This window comes from Convolutriloba macropyga, chromosome 8 (assembly GCF_964194025.1).
Source record: "Convolutriloba macropyga chromosome 8, txConMacr16.3, whole genome shotgun sequence".
Lineage (NCBI taxonomy): Eukaryota > Metazoa > Xenacoelomorpha > Acoela > Convolutidae > Convolutriloba > Convolutriloba macropyga.
This window is the reverse complement of record NC_134475.1, coordinates 52455743-52468089: the sequence shown is the minus strand read 5'-3', so window position 1 is coordinate 52468089 and position 12347 is coordinate 52455743. Positions and strand designations below refer to the sequence as shown.

At 37.0% G+C, this 12347-nt stretch overlaps 1 protein-coding gene across 3 annotated transcripts in view; it reads right to left on the bottom strand.

Moving 5' to 3' along the window:
• LOC142344824 (tubulin polyglutamylase TTLL11-like) overlaps nt 1-12347 on the bottom strand; it is a 60676-nt gene that overhangs the window by 19449 nt on the left and 28880 nt on the right. For 2 of the 3 annotated variants that reach the window (XM_075396806.1, XM_075396807.1), the window contains 5 exons: nt 11063-11210; nt 10632-10872; nt 4218-4448; nt 2823-2873; nt 2245-2403 (listed from right to left, as the gene is read on the bottom strand). In XM_075396806.1, the coding sequence (XP_075252921.1) occupies nt 2245-2403; nt 2823-2873; nt 4218-4448; nt 10632-10872; nt 11063-11210 (830 nt within the window). The remainder of the gene's footprint in view (nt 1-2244; nt 2404-2822; nt 2874-4217; nt 4449-10631; nt 10873-11062; nt 11211-12347) is intronic. The other variant, XM_075396808.1, reaches the window with a different exon arrangement.

Genomic DNA, 12347 nt, shown 5'->3' with positions numbered 1-12347 from the left:
TACCAATGAGAATTATAGATAGTAACTGAAACTTATGAGAACAAAGTTCAAGTACCGGGCATCTAAAAATGGGCTTTATGGGATTATCCCGTTTCTAATTCTGACTTTGATTTTTTATACTGACTGTCTTCATTTTGAATTGCTTTGCTGAGCAGCTGCTGTTTAAAAGGACTTTGAGCAGAATGACAGAAGAGGGAAACTAGCCTAGAGAAGTCAAAAAGATTTCACACAAAATGTCGAAAAAGCGGCAAAATGGGTAAAGCGAAAAAATGTTCGACAAAGTAAAAAAAAATAGGAGCGCTATAATAGCCGGCTGAGAAGATGAGGGCGGCTATTAATAATAAGTTATTGAATGGTTCAGAGCCTAGATTGTAAATGAGAAAAATTACCGACTAACGTCGGGCGAATTGCTCTCAAACTAGCGGCGAGCGGTTGCCTCTGTCAGTAGCATGGGGGTGGGGGCAACGATGGGACTATAATAGCCGGCTGAGAAGATGAGGGCAGCTATTAATAATACTTAGATTGAACAAAATTTTATTTAAAAAAAGGGCTTAAAAGTAAAACTAAACAATAAAAATTACTACGAGTTTGTAGGAAAAAAATGGAATCAAACAGTCACCCCATTGGTATCATACAGAAAACAATATTTCGAAAAAACTTAATTTATGACAGATACTTCTTTTAGGACACAAACATCTCTAATTTTGAAATTAGGACACAAACATCTCTTAATTTGAAATAAAGGGAGACAACTGTAGGAAATTAGGAAAAATTGTAAAAAATTTTTTCTAAATTTTTTGTCAAGGTTCAACCAAAAAAATTGCTAGGTGTCAAATAACCTGTATTTAGTTTGCATTTGGCTTGAATTTAGTAAAAGGTCAAAGCAAAAAAAAGAAAAGGGCCAAAACTTGCTAAAATTCCTTAAAAAGCAAAAAGTTAGCTGAAAAACCTTCGAATTAGCGTAAAACTCACTTTAGTTGCCAAAAAATTTTAAAACGTTATTAAAACAAGCTGAAAATCTTAACTGTAGTCTAAAATCATCTTAGACAAAGAAATTTCTAGCTAAGAAAAAAATATACCTTGAAAACGCCGCACGTGAACAAAAAATGCTCACTAAACTCACACCTACATTTCTCGCTATGTTTCGAAAAAAGGCATGAACAAAATAACAACTCGCTATTCGAATTTGTTCAGTGAATCTACTTTTACAAACATTAATCGCTCCCTGAACTATTTAAAAAAACAGAAACCCATAAATCCTCTGTCTTAAAAAGATAATAGCCGTTGAGAGGGTGACGGCAATTTTCACTTTGTTAAATTTTCCCACACTTTATTGCGTTGCTAATATGAAAAGGTCAGTTTCAGAAATATTGAATCCATCCCCCCCCCTAGCTAAGAGAGCTTTTAGGCCCCCAGACGCACATGCCATGGATTCATTAAATTCATTTGTCACTTTCGGCGCTAGTGAAAATGGCAGACGTATCAAAATATAGAAATTTTATTACTGGCCAATAACAATTGAGATAATGGGAATATTGTTTTCTGATTGGCTGATTGCTCAACAAATTCTCCATGTTTTAAAATTGCATGTGAAAATTACCGTAAAATTGCACATAAATTGCGATAAGCCGAAAGAGAAAAATTGGGGGATACTGGTCTCACATTCCGTTGCGATAGATTCATATCAAGTCTCATGGGCCGCTGAGGCATGGCCATATGCGGTAAACAATTTAATCTAGCATTAGGCTATGACCAATTTAGGCTAATTGAACGCATAAATGTACAATGTTTTAAATTTCTCAACCAATCAGATTCGTTGAAAATTCTACATTTTGGTACGTCTATATTTGTTAAGACGTCACCGTCACTATTATCATCCGTGCTGCTGTATAAACACTTAAACCGTGGCATACACTCGTACTATTACCACGAAACAGTATTACGTTACATTCGAGATTCTTCGATGCTAATGGGGCTGTAACATCTCAGTCCATCGACAAGTAATACATCTGTTGTCATCAATTCTTTCCAAATTTGCTCATTTTAACAAATGGGATTGCGATTTTTTTGTGGTCACGAGGTACCAGATAAACAAAATGCAAGCTGTTAGAGTCCCCCTACGTCGCCCGCCAACTCCCATAAAAGTATTTTCTTTATATAAATATCCGAAAGCCCAAATGAGCGTAGGAGCAAAACTTTAGGTGATGAACAAACATGCAGTGCATTCATCAAAATCAGCGGTACCTCATTGCGAGTTCAATAAAGGTGTCAACAAATGCGTCGAACGTGAGCCCGGGACTGTTTCCAGCTGGTCCATTGTGGAACCACCTCTTGGTCATCTTGATGAAGAGGAGATCCACTGATGCAGCATTCGCACCTCCACTCGACACCAGCCTCGTCTTCCTGAAATTTGAACATATTTGAAGAATCCATTAAACTAAATTTTGAACGTCGACTGTTCATTAGTGGAGTCTCCACTCACATTTTAAAAGTTAGTAACAGCTTGAAAGGTTAAAAAAATGGGCTATTAGTTATGTACAGGAATAGCTTCTTGCTCTGATGGTTTTTTTTGCAAATGCATTTTTTTGTTTAATGAGTTTAATAAACAAACTTGTTTAATAATACAGTCGAAGTCGATGCCAATCAAATCTTTAGTACCAACAATTATAATGGTTTTACAAAAATCAGTCAGACAAAAAGATCGATAAATCAAAACCTAGGTTGCATAGCCACTTGTGTTTTCACCGCAATCATATTAGTGGGTGTATTTTCATTTAGTTAACGACAATACATCATATTAGTTATTCTAGACACGGAGTTACCGCATGAATCTTCTGAAGTCAGACTTTGTCCAGCTAAGGGTCATAGTTCCACTGCAACAAACAACTCAAATCAAGTACTCCTCATTAATATTGTGTTTCCCGCTAATCGCAGATAAATCATTCGGTGCCCACATTTATAGCTCATTTTCAGACGCAATCAAAACACTAACAGCTTTTAAACCGAACGTAGTAGCTTGAAAAACATCGATTCTCGGAAAGAGCCATTGCATGGTGCCTTGCGTAGTAATCGGTAAATAAAACAGCTCCTGAATAAACTTTAGTCACCTAGGTGATACGGGGTCTTATCCAAGGCGTTAAATTTCTTCTTAATTTAATTTTACACAAATTAACTTAGTTCGGGCGGGTTGGAAAAATTTTCTATCAATAAGTTTGATAGACAACACCAAAAAATGGCTGACAACCCTCCAGAAAGCTCAGAACTGTGGGAGCCGAAAGGTCGTGTTCCCATATTTTTGCACAGTAATCGCTGCTCGTTGTTTGAAAGATATTCGTCCAATGTTTTTAGTTATGTAATGAGGTGTTTATATTCAACGCAATTGTCAAAAAGTACACACGCAACTCTTATCTTTAAAAAAGTGATTCTGAAAAACCTGACAACAATTTGATTAATATTACCCCATACATTTAACACAATGCCTATAAAAATAATTAAAACTTTATCATATCAACTACGAGTTGAATGAGTTTTTTTTACATCGAAAGGCTTCACTAAATCAATATTTGTTCGGTTTTAGGAAATTTTGTCTAGTTGTCGCTCTTATGCACATAAGTGCAACAGTATAATAGATTTGATGGTACGGCAAAGGCTCTCGACAACTTGAAGACCGTGTTTGAAGATTTTGTAAATTTTGTTATTGTTTCTTCTAAAATAAATCCATTTACTGCCCAGAGGGGCCAATCGTAATTTACACAAATTGAACAAAAATCTGCGCAACAAAGTCAAAACATAAACCGACTAATGTCGGAAAAATTGCTCTTGAACTACAGGCGAGGCAATTTAATTCAGGGGCTGTAGCCTAGATAAATTTTTCTTTATGAGCGCAAAAATAGTTGTCCACGATGGGATTCGAACCACGGACATCCCTCTCCCTCACTAGAAGCACTGCCCACTCAGCTATCATGCCCTTCCTTTTGCTATGCTGGAGTCAAATTTATTTTCGGAGTGAGAGCAATAGAGATCACTCAAAAATGAAGAACGAAAGCGTGAAAAAGTCAGTTGAGAAGTCAAAGAATGTTCTAGAAGAAAAGCGCAAAATGGTCGATCGAAAATTTTGCATAAAAAAGACCAACACGTTTATAATAATTGCTATGAACTTCGTTCAAGAGCAATTAATCAGGATCTACTACTTATTACAATTAAAAAAAAGCGTATACCTCATGAAACTCCTGAAAGCGGAGTGGGTTCCCCTGTTTGACCTGTTTCCCATCACATACACGTACAAAGTCACCACATCGTCCAACACCCTCATGTGGTCAAGAGTGTTGTCCTCCTGGTTATAGATGAGATAGAGACAGGGCTCCTGTCTGATCGGGTCGTCATTGTTGGAGAACTGTCCATCAGGATAGTGCACAGCACATTGCACTCCGTACTTTGTAAGGAAGCGACTAAATATCAATTTAAATTTGTTTGTTGAATTAGGATTAAATTGTTATTTTATAGTTCACTTTGGATTACATATCATGCAAAGGTCTCAACAACTTTGACATGTTAATTTTTATAGGCACTACAGGCGTTGTCTCACACCAACAGGCGTTGTATAACAATTCATCAAATCACATTATTTTCCCCCCTTCACACCAGGTGTGATTTACAATTTTATGCAAAATAAATGATCAGAAAGTTATTGATGCATCAGTTTTATTGACTGTTTCATTCGTGCAAAACAATTATTCATTTACAAGGTATAGTAATTTGGTGCCTTCATGATGACTAAGTGATTTTTACAGAGAATTTTACAAGGTAGATAACAGTTGTTCAGTCAAACTCTTGTGACATTCGTGACTACTTACCTACAGATGTCTGTTCACATATTCAGCTGCTCAAAATGCACACTCAATTCAAAAATTAACTCAACATCAGGGCGATGTGATAGCGATATAGCAATGCATATAAATATCGTCGCAATTTTCATTTGACTTTTAGAAGACTGTCGCCAATTGCGTACAGCCACTTAAAACGTTGAGAAATTTAGATAACGCAAAAATGCGCAAATGTCACTCGAAAAGTCAAAACAGTCAAGCCAAAATTTTGCATAAATAAAGACACGCATTTACAATAACTGCTTCAAACTTCGTTCGAGAGCAATTAAACAAAATTAGTTTTAAGCTGTTTTCCTCAATTTTCTCTTTATCTTTATAAAAATATTCGTCCACGGAAGTTTCAATTCCACTTCCCGACTATAAAATACTAGACTTAATTAAAACTAGATAGCAGGTGAAGTTTGCTACCTTCGCCAATATTTCTGCGTCAAATAAGAAAAATCTTAATTCGCGTTCTATATCAAGACCTCAAAATCTGAAAACAAAAAGTTCCAGATTTTTGAAATTTCAAAATAAGCCTACACACTTTTTTTTACCAGAGGCCTTTGTTAAGAGGTTTACAACAGTCGAAGGGGGTCTGCAAGATAAGCCAGAGCCAAGAAATAAAAAATATACCCGAGAGATTGCTGGAAAAAGAAGCCGCCATTGATTACCATAATCCAGGTTGGGATTGATAGAAAAACTGCAATTGATTGTGGCAAATCAGCTATCCATTTTGAGTGGATTCTGTAGTTAAACATACTCCTGTCTTTCAATGAGAAGAAAATAGGGATTGGCATCTTTATGGAATGCACCCGCTTCCGTGTTTGATTTCGTTTTTAACTCCACTCATTTCGGATAGCTTCAATGATCAGTTGCTGTTTTAAAACCTTTGGAATATAGCTTTTTGTGTCTTTGTAGATCTGCAGTCTCAAAAAGACGGCAAGAGACTAAAGGAAATTATTCTTTTCATTAATAGATGTTATATTTTGATAACGAAACTGAATTATTTATTGCTGCTTCTATCTGCTCTTGAATAAATTAGGTCAATTTGATAGAGAGGAAGTCATTGTTGAAAGTGATGTAAGTCATCTGTGACTAAAAATCACGCAAATGAACAAAAAATCGCCCCACTAACTGCAAAAAAAGACGTTAAACAAATCATTTGAAATTGCATGAACGAAAGAAAAAGCAGATTTGAAGTGATTATGACGCCATATGGTAGTAGTAACAATCATCTTGACGAAGAAAAATCCAAAAAAATCCAGTAACATCCCCAGCTATCGCTTGGTGGCTATTACCAAGAAAGAGCGGGGAATTAAACTATCCTAGAGAAGCCAAACACAAAACGTGGAATAAGCTGTGAACCAATTTATAGTGAAAGGTAGACAATGTAAATCAATATAGCAGGATAGTACTTAATTATAATTCAACGAATTGAACTAACGATGAACCTGACCATCAATATTTTGCCAGCACGCTCAAACTGTGATAGTCAGCAATGGAAAACTCTTCAATCACCTTAAATCTTCTAAATCAACAATTTGGATAACTGTTTCCAAACACTTGAGTTGAAAAAAATCAACAGAAAACATTTTTTTAAAAAAAAATGATATTACACGCCGTTATTACACTCAACAACAATTTAAGTAATTCAAAAAAAGACAAACCGAAGAGGCAAAAACGATTTGACAAAAAAAAACATTCCTTTCGAAAACTAGTGGCGTCAAAGTATGAAAACAAAATCAAATAACGTCGGGTGAATTGCTCTCAAACAATTGGCAAAAGGTGGGCTTCGTTAGTAGCAAGCTGGGGCTTAGGGATGCATCAGGTGGGTGTGAGTAGCTTGAGGAGGTCGTGGTCAAGTCATGGTTGGGTAGAGGGTTGTGGAAGCACTGGACGAGAGGCGGGTACAAATCGCCGGGTTGTACAAATCGCCGAGGGTGGAAGGGGGTTGGGGTGTGGGGGGACAGAGGGCTCAAACTTTTAAGACTAAGAACAGTCCTGGACACCTTGAAACTGTCTCCTCAAATCAATTCGAGAATCGCATACTTCGAGACTAGTAAGGCTTAATGCTATACAAGAGCTTGTCAGCCGCTTAATTCCTTCCAGGCTTTATCTATTCTCCCATTTTTGAGGACCAAAAGTCAAAATGGGTCAAACGAACAATCGGTCAAGCTATGAATTGCATTAAAAAGACCGCGTGACTTATATTGCTACAAATTTTGTTTGAGAGCAATTAAAAAAACCCACATAAAAAACCATAACCACAGCATGATAAACAATTTTAGAAGTCACAAAACGACTACTCGCAAATCCGGGAAACGGTGGGAGGGGATATTTGGCTGCACGGGGCCCGTACCGCCTAAACTATGCACATGGATGGGAATTAGGGGGCTGATGGTGGGTCAACTACTAAGAACCGCCTTTCACAACATAAGTATAAGTCTCCAACACAGTTTTGGTGAATTGCATACTTGGATACTACTGGGCTGAAAGGCTCTGAGAGAACTCAATGCCCGCTCGGCGCTACCTGTTTATTCCGTTGAGGACAAAAAATCAAAAGGGTCAGGCGAAAAATCGGTCAAGCAAAAAATTGCATAAGACCGACAGGACTAGAAAAATTGCTACAAACTTCGTTTGAGAACAATTAAAAACAAATTCGTTATTTTATTCCGGTCACCATGATTTAATAATAACATTAAAAATTTTATAGAAGTCCCATATTGACCTTTAAAGGTCGAGAGTGATCTCAAACAACCTTAATAAAGTTAATTTCATTTAGAAAATGAGATAATCAGTAATTATAAAAACTCATCACACAGTTCAACTTACAATTGACCGCCAATTAGTTTAAAAAAGACATCAAGCACATGAAAGTAGCAAAATAGCAGTGACATAGTGGCATGAAAAGATCGACAAAATTGCTCTGAGCTTTGCGTTGTGAAAGAATGTAAAACGAAAGAGAGTGGCAGACAAAGAAACTAAAACAAAGATCACCGCAATATAGCTACACTCAGCTTGCACCTATAAAATATACAGCGCACCAATACAATCCAATCCAATGCATCCTAAAATAAACGTTAGCGCCGCAAAAATAGTCGGCTGAGATGAGGACACCTATTAAACATAAACCGACTACCCTGAGAAGAGTGACTCTCGAATAAGAGGCCACGGTTTAACTTACTTACCAGACGAGGCTCAAAAACAGAGGGTAAAAAATCAGCAGTGGGTCCAAACCTCCCAAAATCACCTTTCAGACCACAAACTTTTGCCTTCTCAGTTATTTCATTTTCTATCAGATCCTGAGTCAATGAACCCAATTAAAGATATAAGAAACTCGTCTCTAACACATTACATTACACAGAACATAAACCGACTAACGTCCGTCGAAGTGCTCTGAAACGACTGTCGAGACGAACAATTTAGAGGGGTGCATAGGTTAGGGAAACTTTTATGATGCAAAAAAACCTCTAACTTGCAGCGGCTCGAACCTGCGACCTCCAGGATAAGACTCGTAGACATTCACCACTAAGCTATACGGGCTAGGTCCTCTCATCTCTCCCAATCAATTTTAAGCAACAAAATTAATTTCTGAATGCTCGCAAGAGAAATCACTAAAAACTATCAAAAAGTCAAGCGTGAAAAAGTCACCTGAGAAGTGGAATCGAAAGAATGCTTTAGAAGAAAACGGTCGACCAAAATTTTGCAGAAAAAGACACACGTTTACAATAATTCCTTTAAACTTCGTTCGAGATCAATTAATAATTCTATCAGACCAAGTCCTTTAAAAACATAGCTGGCAGATTGCCAGAAAATAGCCGCAATAGATTCGTAGATCGGCAGTCTAAAAAAACAGTAAAAAAGACAGACTAAAAAAATTCGTCTTTTCATTGAAGGCTGATCTATTATATTTTGATTAAAAATCTGTATAGGTTATTGCTTCCTCTATTAGCTGATCTCAAATAACCTTCATTTAGAGTGACACACACCCATTTGACCTTATCTCTTTGAATTAAAGTAAATAAAAGTCAATTTCAAAATGAGGAAGTCATTTTTGAGAGTGAGGTAAGTCAAGTGTGACCAAAAATTTAATCACGCGCATGAACAAAAAAAAACTCGCTCCACGAAGAACGGAAAATGACGTCACGCATGCAATTCAGTTGAAATTGCACGAACAAATGAACAAAAAGTGGCTGTGACATCATATGGTCGTAACAAAAATCATGACGACGAAATAAAAAAAACATAGCAGGACAAGTCCTGACGTACAATTCAAAGAATTTTCATTGACTAAACAGAAAAACTAGACCTAGAATGGACTATGAGTGAAAATCAGAGAGAAAACCATTTTTTTTTAAATCAGATAAAAAATAAGAAAAAAACAGAAAATCAATGTCAAAATGCCGCATGTGAACAAAAAACCACTAGCGAGAAATGAAAATTTAATTCAAACAAAAACTAGACCTAGAATGAGCGGTGAATGGATTGTGAAAACCATTTAGAAAAAAATCCGATCCAAAAAATCGAAAAAACAGTAAAAATCAGAGTGAAATTGCCGCAAGTTAACAAAAAACCAATACCGAGAAACCGAACTTTTGTTCAAACACAGTTTTCTCACTCTACTTTAAAATTGGAGCGAGGAAAATTCACGCCGCAAAACCACTCGCTTTTTCGCTCCATTTCCTGTTTCGGCGTGACCAAAATCACTACTCCAATTTGACTTCAAAAATCATGAAAATGTGTGAACAGATCTTTAAAAAAAAGACAGCGCCCCAATACAATTCAAATTCTTTGAATTGTAAAAAAAAACCAAGAGGAGGCCAATAATAGCCCCAGCTATCGCTGTGCGGCTATTGAAAAACGTTTCCGATGCCAGCCTTAAATAGTTTGCTAAATTATGAATTGTTGATTTGGTCAAGTTAGCAGCCACCGATCATGAGATAATACCATTAAACATTCAGGCTTTTCTATTGCTGTGCATTTCCCCAATGATCAAATCTTTATATCGTTTAGCTGTGAAAGTTTCATTAGCACAAAGTTTCATCCATGCGTTAAAGGTAAAACTTAATCAAAATTCACAAATTCCATATAATAATCAAATCAGTAAGGGGAAAACCAATACAGCCACAATTAATTGCCCTGTCTCATCCGCGATCGAAGCTTATAAATGTCCACTGCATTCGGTTATAGGTCTATAGAGGAGGGAAGAAAACGGCTTTTTATGAGACATGACAATGAAATGGGTTTAACACCTACTAGTGATGGCAATCAACATCAGAACGCATTACAAAATCAAGCAATGATGCAGTCAAAGTACAACCAAAGACCATTTTACTTACCATTTATGGAGTGACGTTACTGCTAGACTCTGTAGAACAAGAGAAACTAATTCAAATTTTAGTAATATGTAAAAAAAAATTTGATACCATTAAGCAAATTACGAAAAAAAACAAGCTTCTAAAGCTGCCAATGACTGGTTTTCAACAATTATAACCACATGGTTTTAAATTATGAAAATTTTAATTGCTTGGATCTATTCTGTTTTCTGTGTCTGGGGAGCGTAAAAGTTATATAGCACTAAGCTGGGGGGGGGGGGACAGAATAGATCCCCAATCTCACGTGCCTTGAAGTAGTGACCTTAAATGGTAAACAGTTATGAAGCAAATGTTGCATACTGTTCTGTGTGGGTATACATAGAACAGAGAAAGAAAAACAATCATGGTGGTCGCAATCATAACATTAGAAGTAGTACCCAACTGTACTCACAGTGTCTTGTGTCTGTGTGACATAGGACACGCAAGTAAGAGTGACTCGAGCACTACTGGTCTCTTGATCTCTTCGTCTACAGGACTGTGCACCAGTTGGTATCCGGGGTGATTGGGGGCAGGATGTCCCACTGTCACCCCATCTTCTCCTATCTCAATCTCGTGGTCCAGATTTAGACTTGGATTCGCGTTCACTTCCAGTAAATGTGGCTCAAAATTCTCGTCTATCAAGATGTCAAAACCTAACAACATACACAGGGCCGTTAGAAAAAAGATAGCCGGTTTTGGGCAACAAAAAAGGTACAACAACAAAGGCTGACAACACAAAGTACAAATTTGGTGCAACACATTTGTTCAGAAACGGCATCGAGGGTTTTTTTCACTCTTGCAAAATTTTTTCAGTTTGATTCTGGTTAAATCCAGCCAGATTACCTAAAATTTGGAAGCACTGGGGTCCCTCTTTATTGGGTGGGATCTCGTCTCGGTATGCGACCTTCAAGTCAGGCAGAATAGCAAAAACTGTTTTCACACTGATCAGCTCTATTTTGGTCCACAGTGAGCTCACGTCGTAGCCTTCCGCCTGCATAAATTTTCACTTAATTTATTTGAGGAGACGATCCAATCAAAGTTATGTACATTCTTCGAGATCATAATTACAGTCGCTACATACAAGAGTTCGAGTTTCAGTGAAAAAATCAGTTTGAATTTTTTGCCTTTAAAACTATCCGAATCTTGCAGTTGCGCGGCGGAGCCAATTACAAAACATACCCGGCAGATTGCCGGAAAATAGCCGCCGTTGATTCCAATAAGCATGATTGGGATTGAACGAATAGAATATATTGAAAAAAAAGATTTTTGTACAAAAATATTTTTTAAGTCCGATTTATTTTGATGGCATTTCGTAGTTGAACATACTTCTGTTTCTTAGAGAGAGGCTACAGGGGCTACTATCAACATCAACAAGCATTAGAGGTGGTAACTAAGACTTATAGGAACGACGTTCAAATAGCGGGCATCTAAAATTGGGCTTTATGGGTTTATCCCGTTTCTATTTCTGACTTCAATTTTTTATACCGACTCTGTACATTTTGAATTGCTTTGCTTAGCAACTGATGTTCAAAATCACTTTTAGCAGAATGAGAGAAGAGAGAAACTAGCCTAGAGAAGTCAAAAAGATTTCAGGCAAAATGTCGAAAAAGCGGCAAAATGGTAAAGCGAAAAAAAGTTTGACGAAGTAAAAAAAAAATACGAGCGCAATAATAGCCGGCTGAGAAGATGAGGGCCGCTATTAATAAACATACCCGGCAGATTGCCGGAAAATAGCCGCCGTTGATCCTCATAACCAATATTGGAATTGAAGAGAACAAATAGTGAAAAAATGATTTTTGTACAAACAACTTTAAAGTGCGAACTACTTTGACGTCATTTTGGAGCTGAACGTACTCCTGGTTCGTAGTAAGACCACACAGGGGCTAGTATTAATACCAAAAAACATTAGAGATGGTAACTAAGAACAAAGTTCGAGTAACGTGCATCTAAAATTGGGCTTCATGGGTTTCTTTCGTTCCTAATTCTGATTTCGTTTTTGACACTGACTCTGTTCATTTTGAATTGCTTTGCTGAGCAACTGATGTTCAAATTCACTTTTAGCAGAATGAGAGAAGACCAAAACTAGCCTAGAGAAGTCAAAAAGATTTCACGCAAAATGTTGAACAAG